The following is a 16,733-nucleotide window of genomic DNA, read 5'->3' as shown; positions in this document are numbered from 1 at the left end:
AGCGCCGCATGGAGGCAGCGCTGAAGAACTTATCCAGTACGGTCGAGTTGCTGGCGGTTGCGGCGCGGAGTAGTGACGTGCGTCTGTGGGAGCGAAAGTCTGTTTCTCGGGCTTTCCACTGGGCCTTCTACTGCGAGCACCTTGTCTCCAAGTTCCACCAAAACCCCCAAATAAGAGAGATTATGGAGTTGCAACTGCAGCAAACTAATAGCACGTTGCGAGCTGTCTTTGCTGACTACACTGAGCTCTCTTTAATGGACCTGTCACAATGCCAGCACCTGTTGCTTACAGGGCTGCTGAGTAACCCTCATTTGCCCCTCTCCATCATGAAGATACTCTTTGACTCCAGAAAACCAGCTCATGTCATACCAGGAGAGTATCAGGATGTCACTGGACTTTGCAGTCGCATCATTCAATGCAAATCTGCTCTGAAAATCTTCAGTCCACTCACGGGTCAGTCGGGCGCCGGTGCCGGGGTGCAGGCTGCCATGTTGATGGAAAGCCTTCACGCCTTGCTGAGCCGAGGCGGCGAAGCCTGCCGGGCACAGTGTTTTCTTGACTCAGTCCTCCAGGGATGCAAAGAAGTAGAACATTTATGTCTGGTCCTCGCTGACGCTATGCTGACTGCAGAAAACGCACATTCACGAACTGCCTCAGTGGATTTTCTCCAGGATTGGCTCCAGCAAAAACACAGCCTGCTTCAACAAATGTGCCTCACACTGCCTATATCTCTTCTTAAGGACCTGGCCAAAGAGCATGCCAAATTTAGGGACATGTACGGTGGTGTACTTAAAAAGTGGGTTGCAGATATGGAGTACTGCATAGATGATGGCGAATGGGTTCAAAGCAGCACAAGTCCCAAAGTGTCTTTGCGGGAAGTGACTGAGCGTTTTGTGATCTTGTTCAAAGTATGTCCCGCTCTGAAGAGCACTGTAGAAAGAGAACTGAATGATTTGAGGATATCCGATGGAGACTTTGATGTCAGAGGACTAAGTGTGTGGGGAGATCTCCTGGCAGAAATACACAAGTGTCACCCATAGCTTGAGCAATAGTTTCACAAATGTTGTCAAGGTTGTCTGCTTATTTATTTTGAAATATTAGACACCGATCTGCATTTTCTCCCCTCCTCTGTAAAATGTTTAAAATGAGTTTAGAGAATAGGAGAATTAAACCAGATTTTTAAAAAATAAACAAAAAACACTGCTCAATTTTTTTTTAAAGAATCCAATGGAATATTCTGCATTGACAGAGTCCAGTTCCAATAAGGTGTTGTGCAATACAAGCGTGATTGGTTCTGTCCTGTTCAAGTGACTTGAATACTAATTCACATGACTGCTTCTGGGCTACAGCACCTCTGTAGCAAGGGATCAATTAGCCACATCCTGTGTGTTCAATCAGAGCTGCACAAAAGCCGCTATGCGCTGCACCGCGGATTAGAGGCCCCGACATGGCGTGCATGCAAACGCCAACACAGCCACGGCTCGTTTAACACGCCATGAAAGCAATTCACGCAGTGACAGACAAGGGTCACCGAGTAACGGCCGGCGTGTACACAAGCAATTTATTTCCGAGGCAGGAGGAACATATGTGGCAGACAAAAGGGGGAAGCCACCATGATTAAACGGGGTCTCACCTGCTCCTCTGCTGTAAAAACATGCAAATGTTCCCAATTGGATTTTTGTCATGTGGATGCTGCAAACAAAAGGTCACCGGTAATTCTGCAGAGCAAATGGCAATTTACACGTTACCTGGGAGCGTCTTTCTTTTTTTTTTTTTTTTTTTTTTTTAACAGCCTCACACGTGATGCGCAGCGGGAATGTAGTCATGGTGATGAGTAATGTCCGCCCCCAGATACAAAGAAATACACCTCAAATGATATGAAATTGTTCCAAGCAATTTAGATTTTTTTTTTCACTTGAGGCTTTTGAAAAGTGAAAGTAGTCTCGCAGCATCAACTGCATCTCAAACATTGGGAATATTTTGTCACAAATTTCATGAGCTTTTTTTTTTTAACCAAAATTAAAAATACAAAAATTTTGTATTTTTTTTAACTGACAATTGTACTTTTTTTTTCCTGATTGCTGGTTCATGCAATATTTTGAAACATGATTACCTCTGTCTATTTGTTGCACTTCACATTTATCAATCTTGTGTATCAAAATAAACACATGCCGTTTTTGTCCAATGAAAATTTTGCCACTTGCTGAAAATGATGTCACAGTTGCTCCTTCTGCTTTTGGTCATGTGACATTCTCAATCTCAGCCATGATTGGTCGTTACCTGAGCGCTCAGCAACTGCGATGTCGTTTTTAGTCAACAGCAAACCAAGTGACTGCCCCATTTTTAAAAAGTAAATGATTTCCCTAATTTAATGAGCTTCAAGACCAATGATGCCCACTCTTGATGATTGTGTTACGTTTGCATCAGTTAACTTTGTTTAGAGGACGGAAATATTGCTTGTTATTTGATTATTCCTAATGAACTGTCCTCAGATAAAAGCTCTTATGTGGTTCTGTGACAGCGTGTGGCAATAAACAGCAGGGAGACAAGTGGAGGGTGTTGTGCTTGCTGAGGGATAGCATTCATTAAAGGTCTACTCCAGCCCCCATCTGGTGCTTTGAATAGGGGCGGGTTGGCTGGGGGGGCTGGTGCGGGTTTAGAGCCCTCCCTTGGCACGTGCCTAAGCCGCTCCAACGTTGGCCTTGTCTTGCCCCCGCAGTGACAGATCACAAAAATGGGTGTGAGGAGGCCACGCTTCACACCTGTGTCCCACGCTCAGAAGCATCACGCAAGTCTTATTTTCCTTTACACAGTTATTGGAGAATTTTTTTAAGGAATATTTCTGTACCCATCAGACGGTCCAGTAAGCTGTGCTGCGCTGCGCTTGCAGAAGCGCAGTTGGTGCATAAAGATGTTTCATGAAATGAGATGTTTCATTCTAATTTGTTGCATTTCATGCAATGTGAATAAATATTTGACTCTAATATATTTTTGTAATTTTTTAGGTTGAACAAATGTAAGGGTATCTTCCAAAATGTCAACTTTGACTTCATACGGTAAGTAATGTCGCGCATTCTAAGCCAATGGGCAGGTTGTCAATATTTTCTTGTCAGTCCGCTCCATAGAAATAAGAACATTTTGCTGCTTTATTCATATTCCATAAACTTTTTTTTAATGAATCCGAATGCCTTGTTTAGACTAGGGGGGCACATACAATATTGCAAATAAAATCTGTCGATTGACTTCCCCTTTAAACACCAAAATGCTAGCGTTCGTTGGACACAAGAATATTATTCCAAAACAAAATATAAATTCTACAGATTTTTTTCCTGTGTAGCCCTACTACTGTCCCTTTTTTAGATGCACAACACATTTCTTTCAACATTTTATCCACATTGTGATCAGAAGTTCTTCACCAGCACAAAGGCTATCTTGTAAAAAATCTTATCAGCCTCTCATCCCTTTGTCTTGGCGTGTGCGATGCCAATATGAACACACACTGCAGAGAAGAGCATAGCACTATCAAACTGTCACCCTAATGTAATATGGGGGAGGGGAAGTGGATCAACTTGTGATAGATGAGCTTACATACAAACTACGCCATCTGAGCCAGGAAGAAAAATAACACATTGGATGCGTCCGGGAGAAAAAAAAAAGTCATGAGCTGGTCTCAAAGAAAACCGTCAAACGCTCCCTACTGCATTATGGCTCTCCTGTTTGCTCACTATAAGTGTTTCAGTAGGACGAAAAAGTAAGCACAGATGAAAGCTTCAAATGAGCCGCCTGCTGCTCATATTCGAGAATCTCTCCTCTTGTAAGCATAAGGGAAGCTTGGTTTTCATTTCCAGCTTGCATCCTTAAAAAATACCGGGTTTTTTTCGTGTATAATGCGCAAAATTTAACTAATTTATTGTCCTAAAATCTGGAGTGCGCATTATACATGGGTACAAAAATTTTTGAAATTGTTTTTTTTTTTAAAGAAAATCATGGTACAACAAAACCAACAACAGGACTGACCGACAAAGACGTGGAACAAAAAGACAGGGTGACATTACCAAAGACAGGAACAGACATCATGACAGTAACACATGCAATGATCCGACGGTGAGCAAGGGGCAGACAGGACTTAAATACAAAACACGTTACATTGATTGAGGTGACACAGGAAGGGAGGGGCGACGTGAACAGAAACTATGGCAACCTAGACACATAGCAAAACTGGGGACGAGACATGACAAATCTCCCTCGAAATAAAACTTGAAATCACCTTTCTTCTCGTTTGTTGTCAATCGCGCATCGCATTCAGCCATCCTGCCCAACACACTTAGTCAGTAAAATTCATAATTGACGACACATCATTTGATGCGATGGTGCAATCCTTGATGGTGTGTTATTGTCAAATATTGTTTGTTTTTTAATCTCCATCGCGGACCGGACGTCATACGGAGGCAGTATCACTGCGCATGCGCACTATGGATCCGATGCGCAGAACGGATCCGCAAGACACGTCAGCTATATAAAGAGTGAGAGTTCAGTTTTCTTCCTATTAGTTTCAATTCACAGTTTAATTAGCAGTTTCAATCAGCAAATAACAAAATGCGTATTACAGGTAATATTTTATTTCACAACACTTTGCCTTGTTCCTTTCGTCTCTGCTGTTCACTTCAAACACGCTCCATACGAACGCAATGCTCTCGTATCACTTGCTCGATCACCTGCTCGTTTGCTGTCACAATGTACCCTGCACAAATCCGAAACATTTGTTGCGGCTCCGAGTCACGACGAGGGGCAAGTTTTGGTTTCAAGAGTGTTTTTATTCCTCTTCATGTCCGCACGCCTTTTATCACATGTCCGCACTGATCGCGTTGGTGCCAAAGAAATCAACGGCAACAAAAAAAATTACATCCAGCCTAATTAAGACCATACCAAAGACTATAAAAATAGGACCCATTGCCTCCCTGCGTGTGTGACGATCATTGGGACTTAAAAAAAAAAAAAAAAAAAAATTGGGTGCGTATTATACATGGGTACAGGCTTTTTTCCAGCATCAACATGCCATTTTTAGGGTGCGTATTATACATGGGGGCGCATTGTACACGGAAAAAAACTGTATTTTTTTTAGCACGTGACACATCTCATGTGAGGGATTGATTGGGCCTCGGCGCATGCAACCATTCCTGTTTTATTAATGGGAGGGATGTGTACAATTCAATCGCCTGGAGGTGCCGTCACGCCACACGTGATAGGCTCATAAAACACCAATTACTCCAAAGCTACATTTGGAATTTGGCCTTCTAATTACAGCCAGTGACTTGATGGAGGATTATTAGAAAATGAATGGCTACGTAGGCGATGGTGTGGAGAGGCGCTAGGGTACAATTTGGCGAGGGGAACACGGCCAGCAGGATAATTGCATGCTGGCGGGCTCCCCGGGGAAGAGCGCAAGCCCCGTCATCAAACACTCATTCGGCTGCGGCCTCATCCCATTACAGTCCCGCAGGAGCCAAACTGCACCTGCCCCACACTCCGACAACAGGACATCCTCTCGCCCTCTTTTTCAAAAACAGTGACGTTAACCTGATGATCCCCAACGTCAGCATTGTGACTCCAGATTTACAGGTAGTCTAATTATAGCGCACCGTCAAGCTAACAAGCTTGTCACCGGTGCAACGGCCGTGACTGGTGTGGCAGGAGGAAAAACACATTCCGCATGACTGCAGACTCAATTGGGTTTTCCGTCAAATTAACACGTGTGCTTAAGAGGCAGGCAGTAGCGAGTGTTAATGTTTTTTTACCTTCCCAACTCCGCCTCGGCCCACGAGGCGATCATCCAGGGAAGAACTGAGATTTATTGTAATGGCTTGATGCTTGCATAGAGATATTTTAGTGATCAGATGGAACAGTAAACACTAAGATGACTCCATCGTGGGCAAAGAGCCACGCTCGGCCCCCACCCTCATATAAATAGCTCGCCTGTTAACCCGCCACTGGTGCAAACTAAGTGAATAAAAATAATGAGAAAAACTAACCACTAAATACTTAAACGACATTTAATGTGAGTAAATGCCACGTAAATTTAAATGGGCACCAGTGCAAGCTGCCATGATAATGTAAACATCATTAACTCAAAATTGATCGTTATAATCTTTGTAAAGGCAATTTGCTTTACTCTGGATCTCATTAGATTGTGGAGACGTACATACAAGATTACAATTGGGCACAGTGATATTCCATTCATGAAACCGTCAAATCGTTGTTACTGCAGGGGAAGGAGAGAGGCTCACAGTGATGCATGCGAATGGTTAGGCGCCATCTTTGCTCTGAATTATTCACCGCCTTGTGAGCGAGCTGTAGTAATCAGTCGCTCGGGCTGGGTGTTGGGCTGGCCAAGCTTCTAACATGGCTGCTCACAGTTGAGACTGAACACAAAAGACTTTCATTGCCAGACGTTTATTTTTTTATTACTATTGGCCGTTCATTCACATTTGACTGACTGTCTGCCTATCATCCATTTGACTGTCTGTCTGTCTGCCTATCATCCGTCCGTCCGTCCTATCGTCCGTCCATCCATCCATCCATCCATCCATCCATCCATCCATCCATCCATCCATCCATCCATCCATCAAAACCCACAATGTGACCCGACCTTGTTGTCAACTCAATTGAAACTTTATTGCTACAAATGTATGGAATACGTTATTTCACTCCGGAGGTATTGATTCGTCTGTATCATGCCTAGATTTAATTTTGAAGCCGGGTCAATATTTGCTGCGTGTTGCACGACTGACCTCAGAGGTGTGGAGAAGGACGCGCTGACGTGCGTAAGGTGTGCCACACTATTGTATATCCACACGTGCGCCACAAATAGAATAGAATGCCCTCTATTGTCATTGATTCACTTAACTGTAGTGTAGCAAATGCTCTTAGCAATTCTTAGATGCATAGACCAGGGGGAAAAAAGTAATATTTTTTCCCTGTCTGTTAAATTAGTTCATACATAGGCTTCCTCATAGATTTTACACCATTGAATAGAAAGATAATGATTCTTGTGAGGATGTTAACTCCAGCCATTCCAATTAACATTGCTGTTCCTCCTTCCGTCTACCAATTACCAAGCGACCGAGTCCAATACTTTGCTTTGGACCCAGGAGACTTCCATCATTGATTTACAAATGAGAAACTCTGAGAGAATGGGAGAAGTGGCTCGGTTGCTAAACACCCCAAGAATCATTGCAAGACCTCCACAAGGAATGAAAAGACAAAAGCATAGGTTTTTTTTTTTTTTATATATAAAATGAGAATTTTTATAGCACTTTTTCAACATCAACATACCTCTTTGTTAAACACAATATTTGTATCCATAAAATCACATTTATCAGTATACATTGACTTCAGGCACAATGCCATGAGAACATATTTTTGGCCATCTTTAAACATTCTTAAATATTCATATAGTTTAAACATCCTTGCAGATTTCATACAGTAAATGGTGGAACAAAGTAGCAAAGAAATTTAAATGGAAGAGCCTTTTTACGAATCAATGCGGTCCACTCGCGTATCCATAAAGTAGCTTGAGTGACAAGAAGCGAGAAACACCAAAGGAGTCGTCCACATACAGTACTGCATTCCTCACTGTTAAAAATTGGCACCATGAGCACTAAAGCCGGAGTCTCGGGAGGGATACGAGTAAAATTGTTAAAAACACACATCTCATCGATGACTCCAAAGCAAGAACAATTTGATACAGCAAGCTAGTGTTACGTTACAAAAACAGAAGGTGGCGGACGGGTAGCAGCCGTTACACAGGATTTATTGCAGTGCACACCAAATTTGTATGAACAACCGCCTTCTGATTTGTCTCACTTGAACGTCTCACTGCGCAAAAGTTTCTTTTCTCTTCTATCGTGGCGGGCGGGTGGATGGATGAGGACAACGCTGCATCTCAACATTGATTGCAAAGTCATGCAACAAACACACACTACAATCCTAGAAGGTTCACTCGCTCTATTTTTGTCTCGGAGTATTACAGGTCTCGCTCGAGGAAGACCTTTTTTGCAAGCAGACATCTCCCTGAAAAGGTGCTGTCCATGAAAAATATGGCCTTTTTATATTTATGTTCAACACAGATCAACGACCCAAATCCACAATAGTCTCACAGAAACAGTATACAGGTATATACAGAACATAAAACACAATAGAATCTGTTTTTTTTTTTCTCGTAGAATTCTTGTAGGGGTTTCAGTGCAATAGAAGACCTTGCGTGACGGTTTACTGCAGTATCATCTGGCTCATGTTGTTCAAGTAAACTGATGAGGTTTGGATGCCCGAGACTACAACATAGGCCTGCAGCTTGCTTTGCAACCTCTCTACGCTTGACTGTAGATGGAATGAGATGTGTTTGAGAATCTAACATGGATTCCCCATTTAAACTAGCTGTCAGAAACAAGAACAGCCCGAAAACTAGACTACACAGAATGGATTCCTCTATCTATAATGTTGGATTGTGCAATCTTTGATGGCAATCGGACATTAATCCTTTTAAGAATAGCCTCGCTCTGAGTAGATCTTCCCGGCCGGTTCCTGAACGTACTCCTCGGTCTTATCCCAGTCCTGGACCCATCCGCCATTGAGCTGCGCTGTAGCTCCGTAGGTTTTAGCGGGGGCTCCCATAGCGCCGTAGCCCTGTGTGATGTCACCCGTTTCTTCGGCCAGCTCGTCCTCGTCAATGAATCCGCACTTCTCGTCGCTGGTCTCCTCTGGGTCGGCCCATGGCTGTTTTTCCCCAGAGGCGAAGATGCCATAGAAGACCACGCCCCCGTAATGCACCATGGAGGCAATCAGGAAGACATACTGCCACTCTTCCCGAGTCTGCATGTCAGCAAAAATAGCGATTAGACCTTGTTACAATTTAAAGGCCCACAGAAGTGAGTGAGCCAAGTCCAGGGTGTACCCAACCATTTGTCCAACCAAAATTAGCTCACCTTATTCTTTGTCATAGCTCCCACGATTAAAGGGCAGACCATCCCTGACAGGGTCCCCACGCCATTGGAGATGCCCATGAGGATGCTAGCATACCGCGGAGCGATATCTAAATGGTTGACATTGAAACCTACAAACAAAAGAATGTTGTACAAATACAAATATTTTATCACTGTCCTTGAGTGTTATTTTAGTCCTTACAACTAGAATAAGATTTTTGTTGTTTGATGTTGCTAGCTACAAAACTGATTCATAGCGAATGTGATGTCTTGTGCTAGCTTTGAAACCACCTGAGCTAGCGTTCAAAAAATCAGATACAAATATTTTGTTACTGTCCATGAGTCGATTTTCCTTGAGTGTTATTTTAGTCCCTACAACTGGAATAAGATTTTTGTTGTTTGATGTTGCTTGCTACAAGAGCGAATGTGATCACATAGCGAATGTGGTGTCTTGTGCTAGCTTAGAAACCACCTCCACTAGCGTTAAAAAAAATCTCTCTAATCTAGGACACATATGAACTGGCCCATTTTTTCATTTTCATTTAGTCCCTTCACAGTGTTGGCAAAGCTGTGGGAACTTGTAATTTTGCCACCTCTGCCTAAATCTGGAATTACTTGAAGTCTCACCTGATATTGCAAAGCCACTAAATCCCACCGCCAGCACCAAGAAGGAGATGGCTATCCCCTTACTGTGTGAGTAACCCACCACCAGGAGGAGGGTGGCCTCCATCCCGAATCCTAAAATCAGCCAAACGTCGCATTGGTGAACTGTAATACATCCTTGTCGCCAATTCACTTTGTACACACGCTAGCTAGCTCACCTCCGCAGTTCATGATCTTGCGGACGGTCGTGGTGGACATGATGTTGTGCGTACGCAAGTAGTCGGCTAACTGGCCTCCTAAGGGCACGATGATGGTCATGACCAGGTGGGGGAGCGCTGACACAATTCCAACCTGGGTAGCACATGTAAAAGAAAGATGATTCTTTCGGTGTGTGTGTGTGTTTATGTTTGAGTGTGTGTGTGTCTACTGTCTGGGCCGTATATCACCCTCAGCAATCACACTCTCCTCCTCAACCTGAATCGCAACTGCCAGACAGGCTTGATTCATGCTTCTCTCGCATGAGGGGGGTGAGATTATTCCGTTTAAAGATGAGACAGTGACAGATTTGGGAACGCTAAATCTCACGTGTGCTTTAATTCCGATTTGGTTTCTGGTTGATAGGCTTACCTTGCTTATTTCAAAACCAAAAACCTCCTCAAAGTACGCAGGCTGGCTGATGAGCAGCAGATAAAAGGTCCAGCTCCTGCAGAAATTTGCCACGATAATTGCATAGACTGGCATGGAGGTGAAGAATTTCCTCCAGGGGGTTTTGAATTTCTGATTTAAAATAGGAGGAGAAAAAATATGCTTGAACTGAATGTGTCGCTTGTGGAGTTAGACAAATTACTCGACTTAGATGGACAAGTGACCTCCATGGCACCCATCAGCTGGGCGCTTTCACCGATGCTCTCCTCGATATAACGCCGCTCCTCCTCCGTGATGGTCGGGTGCTCGGCCGGGCTCTCGTAGGACACCAAGATCCAGAACATGTACCAGATTAAACCAAAGGTACCTGTGAGGATTGAAAAGTCCACTGGTGAGATAATAATGCGATCCGTAATGATACCCGAACTACGGTGTACACGTTGACTGAGGAGTTTACTGACCATACACGTAGAAGACGGACGACCACCCTGTGTACTGCACCAAGATTCCCGCCAGAGGCATGGCTATGACCGCACCAGCGTAGGATCCTGCACAGGACAAATACTATGAGCAGGCCGAATATCACAAGCCGCCTATCGACACTATCGAGTCTTCAGTAGACTTCAGCAGAATCGTGCAATATTTTGCAATTATAAAGCAAAGTATGTCATTTCCAGACAAGCTAATCGTGCTTTTTCCAAGTACCACAGAAAGAGATGGTTGCCAAACGACTCCTTTCCAGAGGAGGAGCCCATTTACTCCAGATTCCGTGACAAGCTGGATAAGTCACTCCCTGAAAACGGAAACATCACTGTGCTTAGTTTACAGCACGTCAGCAAAGAATTCCCTGTAATTGAAAATAATTGTCTTCTGAATTTAACACAACGTATTGTTAACAACCCTGGCAAATTTGAATGATTAAAAAAATTGCCGCAACAACGAGGCGCTCTAAAGCAGGCACACCAATATAAAGCCTTTTTTTCTTTGAAAATGGGGGAGAGGGGTTTTGTTTTCATGCACTCCCCCCCAAATAGCCTATCATTGTTTATTTTCTACACAAACCGTATCCAGTGTCGTGCTCAGTGTGTCGGTAACAAATTGGAATTGATAACAAAGAACGCGACATGGTTGTAGCTGACCTCTCTAATGGTGACTAATAGGTGAAGTGTGAGTCCGTACAAATTCAACCAGACTGCCACTTGATGGAGGAAAAACAAAATCATCATTAAATCTTCATTAGTCACTAAGTGGCATACAATCAACTATTGATAGACACAAATTGCTGGGGCTCGCAAAGGGACACAGGTCCAAATGCTAATGTTTAATTTGCAGTAATAAGTGGATGCGCGGCTTTCGCTCATGGTCACGAGGCGCCATTGAAGTGACCATATGTAGCCGAACAAAACAACATAACCTTCAGTCTTATAATAGCAAATGAATCTTTCTATCGAGCCGCGTGCATTTAGTGCTTTTGTCCAGAGTGTTTTTGTTCTGTGTGAACATTTGGAGTACACCACATAAGCCCCGCGATTCACTCTTTGTTGAGCACTCTGGCAACCGTATGCGCTACGGTGAAAGGCGTGATCCATAAAGGAGACACAGGAGTCATTAAATATGAGAATGTCAGGACACTTTCATCAGGGGAGCGGACAATTTCTAGTTAGATAATGAAACATTTGTTTTGTTTGTTTTTGTTTGAACCGTGCTAAAGTTTAAAATGAAAGCAGTACCTCAACCAAGCCTTGTAATATCCTCACAAAAATGACGCAGCCGTAGTGCGTGCGGGCCGCAGAAGGGATGAACATGTTCAGGATGGATGTCAGTACGATCGCAGCCCCAAAAACTCTGCACAGACAAGGCAGTTGGATATTAACAAAGAATCGAAAAGTTTTTACCACATATGGTAGTAGACGAAAGACATAGAGACACACGGATGTATTTCACAATAGCTTCTGTAGTACAGTGTTAGCATTTTTTTTTTTGTAAATATATTCATGTGAATTTTATATTGTCTGTCTTCATGTGTTGCTCCACGGTTGGTGGTCAAATTCAGTATTATTTTCTTGAAGGGTTAGAACATTTCGAAACTGTTGCTATTATTGTGAGATTTTTTTGTCAGTTTTTGCATGGAAACAAAGATACAAATATTTGTAATAAGAGTATTTTAATGTCGTTATTAACTAATTTTACACTTGTATGTCTTTTGCAATTTTCCTTAAAAATGCCTGCATGAGACTCAGTGATGATGGCAGCAGTTCGACCCTTCAGCAAGTTATTTCTTTTTCCATTATTTAAAAAAATAAAAACGTCTCACGACAAATTGTGTTACACTGTACAACGTAATCAATAATATTCCGTATATCGCATACGGAAGTATAACACACGCACACACACAAAACACTATTGCTGCTGTTAAAGCATATAAATCACACTTAAATTGGATGCAACACACACACACATACACACACACACAGACATTGGGGAGAGAAAAGGAGGTGTCTGAAGCAGAAGGTGTCTGTGGGCTCAGCTTACTTGGCCACATGATGCCACTCAAATATTTGCTCCTTCGCTTTTTCATGCAGCAATATCTTTTTTCTCTTGCTTCTTTTCATGACTATCAATATCATTTGGTTGTTGCATAAGCAGTACTCTGAGATTTGTGCATATCCCATTGTTTGTTTGCACATTATTGGAGATGACTTTCACTCAAAGGCCACTTCATTTTAGATTCTTCTAAAATGTGCTCTTTCCTGCCGCTCCTCCTCTTGTCTTAATGATATTGTGGCTGCTCCTTCATTCTATCCAATTGTCCCTGTTGAATAGTTGTAGAAATCATGCGTCACGGATCGGAATCATCCCACAATTATTAGTCTCAGCCACATTTCACACAGGGCCTTGGCTGGGGCGGTCGCCATGCCGACATGTGAACATAAAGGATTAGACACGGTGTCTCCCAAGGGAGCTCATTAACATGGAGGGAGGATGGAGGCACGCCTGCCTGCTGGGCATCAGCACAATTCTCACTTTTATCAACTGGCACCCTTTCAAGATACACACTCGATGTGGACATGGCTGATATTTCTTTTGTTTCAAAAGAAGGAATGCATTTTTAAGTATGGCCACAGCATTGGGTGCATTATGATTTGTGCTATATTTTACCTATCTATGTATTTATTTATAGGGCTTCCCATTATATTTTTTAAAAAATGCCATTGCGATAACAGCATGTGCAATATGAATATCGCAACGACGTGTGATACATTCACACTTTCAAATAGAATTGTAAGCTTTTATCTGACTTGGACCAATCAGAGGCTACCTTAGGAGAAAAGTACATTTACGAACACAAAATAGCTTATCATATATTGCTTTTATCCAATATCATAAATCCCTAAAGTATAACATTTTGGTTTATTTACGTTTCTTCAAATGTGCAAGAAAAATGCAATTTAACGGTCTTCATACAGACGAATATCATTAAATACTAAAAATGAAACACAAAGGTAATTTTAACAATTATTACAATCTTGCATCCAAGCAGGATGTTATAACAAACTGGATCAACCTGTTAGCGGCCAGTCTGGAAGAAATGTATCCCCCTGGAATTTGGGTGACGATATAACCCCAGAAGAAAGAGCCATGGATCATCCCCACCGTTTCTGGATCCCAGTTAAATTTGGCTTTCTGTATAAAAACAAAACAAAAAACGAAGACATACAACAAAGACTATTAACGTATTGCAAGAGACGAGTGGCATGCAAATACGAAGAATGGATTCCCCGCACGAACTCAGAGGGGAGGGGCTGAGTGGGGGTTATTCCACGCACGCACCTCTTTAATGATGATCTTGCCGTTCTGGTGGATGGTGCTGTTGTTGACCATGCTGACGATGGCCACGCCCAGGTTGCAGCGAATGCCGAAGGAGATGCAGAAGCCCAAGCCGCTCAGCATGGCGATGATGTACCTGCGTGGGAGACCGAAACACGTGCAGTCGCACAGGGGCCCCCTGCGGCCCTCCTCGGCCCGGGGCCGGCCATCCTCGGTCAGCTCGATGCCCTCGCCCGTTTGCTGCCGCTTCTCCAACTTCCTGCGCGGCACGAAGCATTAAAAAAAGAAAAAAAAAATCAGTCGTGCCTTGTAGTCAATTAAGCATTTCTTCACATCGCAAGCAATTCGGATATTTAAGGCAAATTCGCAGAATGTGCATTCGGAGATTTTTTTTTGATTTGCAAAATGCTCCTTGTAAAAGCACACTTTTTTAGGGGGGTGGTTATTTGAAAATTGAAAATTATATTTATTTCCCTCAAAGGAAACGCAATGACCTTCATACCGCATTGCAGCAACAACTGCCTCTCTGCGTTTTTTGTAAATCCATGTATTTTAAATATATCTCTAATGAACATGGTATGTCGCTCTGTTAATCCTAAAATTTAAAAAAAAATCGTTTTAAAACACCAAAGGTGTTAAATATTTTGGCCTTGACAAAACGTGGGCCTGCACCTGATTTTTTTAAACACCTTTGAGTCACGTTTTTGTTTCCAGCTCGAAGGCAAATGACTTTGTTTAAAATCCGTTATTTTTCTCTGTTAAATATATGCGCAACCACCAGAACCACCAAAGAAAATAACGTTATTTTCCACGCCTTACAAGATTCGTTAAAACGTCAACTAAATACTTGGAAAATGTACTGCAGCGCTATGTCTATAAAAAAAAAAAAAGACTCGATTAACTTGACTGGCATCGATTTTGCATTGATATAAACGGATCCAAATGTTAATAGATATCATGGCAGACTTTCTGTCACGACCGCTTCAGTTTCATTTATTATTAATTAAAAAAAAAAAGACGCACAGCTGCTGGTGAAAGGGAGGGGGACAACCTCCTGGGAAATATGTGATCCTTAAATATTCGTGTGCTCTCTACATCCTGACATTCATCCCAGCCTGTATTTTCTTTTCTCTTAATTTTGGCGTAAATATTGACAAAATGAGCTGACATTTTCCCTTCAATATTCTTAACAAGAAAATGCATTTTATTCGTTTTAATAGATTCATAAATGATTTACATTGACCTTACCTGTACAGAGTTCCGAGGGCCTTTCCCGCAATTTGTTTTAGTCCATCTTTAGTCTTTGGTAAAGCTCCCTCATTGCGCTCAGGCTCCATTTCCCCTCCCCAAAATGATTTGCACGACTATTCTAGTGTAAGAAACACAAGTGGTGTGTATACATATTGTTAGTATAATCCGAATAATACGAGATTTTGTTCTGCTTCCCCCAAAAGAAACGTCTGAATATCCTGGAGATCCAACAGAACTGGAATAAGGAGAGTACGAAGATCCTCAGTGTGCACACTGCTTCCACAGTCACAAAGAGGCGCTCCAGTAAGTCCGTTTTTGCCTTGCGCAGTCTCTTAATCCACGCAGAGCCATTTTTTTTAAGATCCAGCGGCAGATATGGAAAGACGAGCGTCAAGTTTTCAAGGGGCGGGGGTTGGAGGTGTCGCGGTGGGATGATATTGTACGGGGATGCTGGGGTTAGGCAGCTGGTCGAAAGGGTCCGGGTCCGGAGTGAGAGAAGCTTTCAGCACCAAGGACAGAGCAGGAGCGCCCCACCTGTATGTAGCCGGAGCCCCGCCTATTCGATATCACATCGAGGATGCTACTTACTCCTCCTCCTGCTACAATAAGATGGTCGGTTCGCCATAAATCGCATTAGAGAGCGAACCCTGACACTTTGCACGCGTCGGAAAAAATTGGAAAGTGGACAAACAAAAATCTAAAAATGATGCAGTGGTTGTTCACATTATCACTGTGCTTAATATAATGTGACCGAATGCAACTCAACGTCGCTAACTTTTTTTTATTGATTAGCACCCCGTCATATTGCGTTACCGAAAGCAATTCTTAAAGTCCAGCATTAAAGATTCATAAGGATTGTGCTAATGGTAAAAATCCACGCGAATAATTCACTCATAAATTCCATGAATAAAACAAACAAAAAATATCTAAAAAAAATAATAGTTTGATTAAAATTAAAAAAAAAATCACAAATAGTGGACTCTGCAATGCCCAATCGCTAATAGCAACATTTTTTTTTACAATGTTAGTAAATGTGAACAATATTTATCAAATATAAATTATGCATGAATTAATTTAACATTTAATTTGTGGCTAGAATAATTCTATGAACAGCCGCATAAATCAGCTAGAGGCAACAGCAGTAAGGTCTGATTCATTTAAAAAAGATGATCATTTACAGCGATCACAGGTCAAATTAGACATCTGCTCCATTCCATGCCTGCATATAACAATAAAAAAAATAATTAAAATTGCAACAAATTTTAAGATGAGTGCACTTCAGGCCCCCACCAGCAGACGGCAGCAGCAAACGTAACTTCCAGCCACCGTCAATTGACATTGTAAGAAACTAGTTGGTAGCCTTAATGCATCATTAAACTGGTCTACAAAGTACACACCGCAGAAGAATATGGAAAAGCAAAACAATTA

At 42.4% G+C, this 16,733-nt stretch overlaps 2 protein-coding genes and 1 long non-coding RNA gene across 5 annotated transcripts in view; 2 read left to right on the top strand and 1 right to left on the bottom strand.

Annotated features, from left to right (window-relative positions):
• The window catches only part of LOC133156854 (uncharacterized), a 36,509-nt gene that overhangs the window by 344 nt on the left and 19,432 nt on the right, over positions 1 to 16,733 (top strand). For all 3 annotated transcript variants that reach the window (XR_009714907.1, XR_009714906.1, XR_009714905.1), the window contains exons 2-3: positions 3,006 to 3,056; positions 15,509 to 15,608. This is a non-coding gene — a long non-coding RNA (uncharacterized LOC133156854). The remainder of the gene's footprint in view (positions 1 to 3,005; positions 3,057 to 15,508; positions 15,609 to 16,733) is intronic.
• fancf (FA complementation group F) lies at positions 9 to 1,757 on the top strand. Its single transcript, XM_061282889.1, has one exon. It carries the CDS (start codon positions 9 to 11, stop codon positions 1,038 to 1,040), a length of 1,032 nt encoding a protein of 343 aa, XP_061138873.1. The 3' UTR covers positions 1,041 to 1,757.
• On the bottom strand, positions 7,316 to 15,890 carry slc17a6a (solute carrier family 17 member 6a). Its single transcript, XM_061282893.1, has 12 exons — positions 15,303 to 15,890; positions 14,058 to 14,313; positions 13,792 to 13,910; positions 11,957 to 12,071; positions 10,932 to 11,019; positions 10,688 to 10,774; positions 10,451 to 10,593; positions 10,209 to 10,358; positions 9,800 to 9,932; positions 9,606 to 9,716; positions 8,982 to 9,109; positions 7,316 to 8,868 (listed from the first exon to the last, which is right to left on the bottom strand). Exons 1-12 carry the CDS (start codon positions 15,389 to 15,391, stop codon positions 8,539 to 8,541), a joined length of 1,749 nt encoding a protein of 582 aa, XP_061138877.1. The 5' UTR covers positions 15,392 to 15,890; the 3' UTR covers positions 7,316 to 8,538.

The sequence above is a fragment of the Syngnathus typhle genome, linkage group LG7, assembly GCF_033458585.1.
Source record: "Syngnathus typhle isolate RoL2023-S1 ecotype Sweden linkage group LG7, RoL_Styp_1.0, whole genome shotgun sequence".
Lineage (NCBI taxonomy): Eukaryota > Metazoa > Chordata > Actinopteri > Syngnathiformes > Syngnathidae > Syngnathus > Syngnathus typhle.
The sequence above is the reverse complement of the archived record's forward strand: the minus strand, read 5'-3'. Positions and strand labels throughout refer to the sequence as shown.

Excerpts from the sequence above, each read along its gene's own strand:
- fancf (XM_061282889.1), top strand. The coding sequence starts at position 9 with ATGGAGGCAGCGCTGAAGAACTTATCCAGTACGGTCGAGTTGCTGGCG.
- slc17a6a (XM_061282893.1), bottom strand. The coding sequence starts at position 15,391 with ATGGAGCCTGAGCGCAATGAGGGAGCTTTACCAAAGACTAAAGATGGA. Across the intron at positions 14,314-15,302 it reads GCCCTCGGAACTCTGTACAG|GAAGTTGGAGAAGCGGCAGC; the intron begins GTAAGGTCAATG and ends CGTGCCGCGCAG. Across the intron at positions 12,072-13,791 it reads TCCAGACTGGCCGCTAACAG|AGTTTTTGGGGCTGCGATCG; the intron begins GTTGATCCAGTT and ends TTGTCTGTGCAG.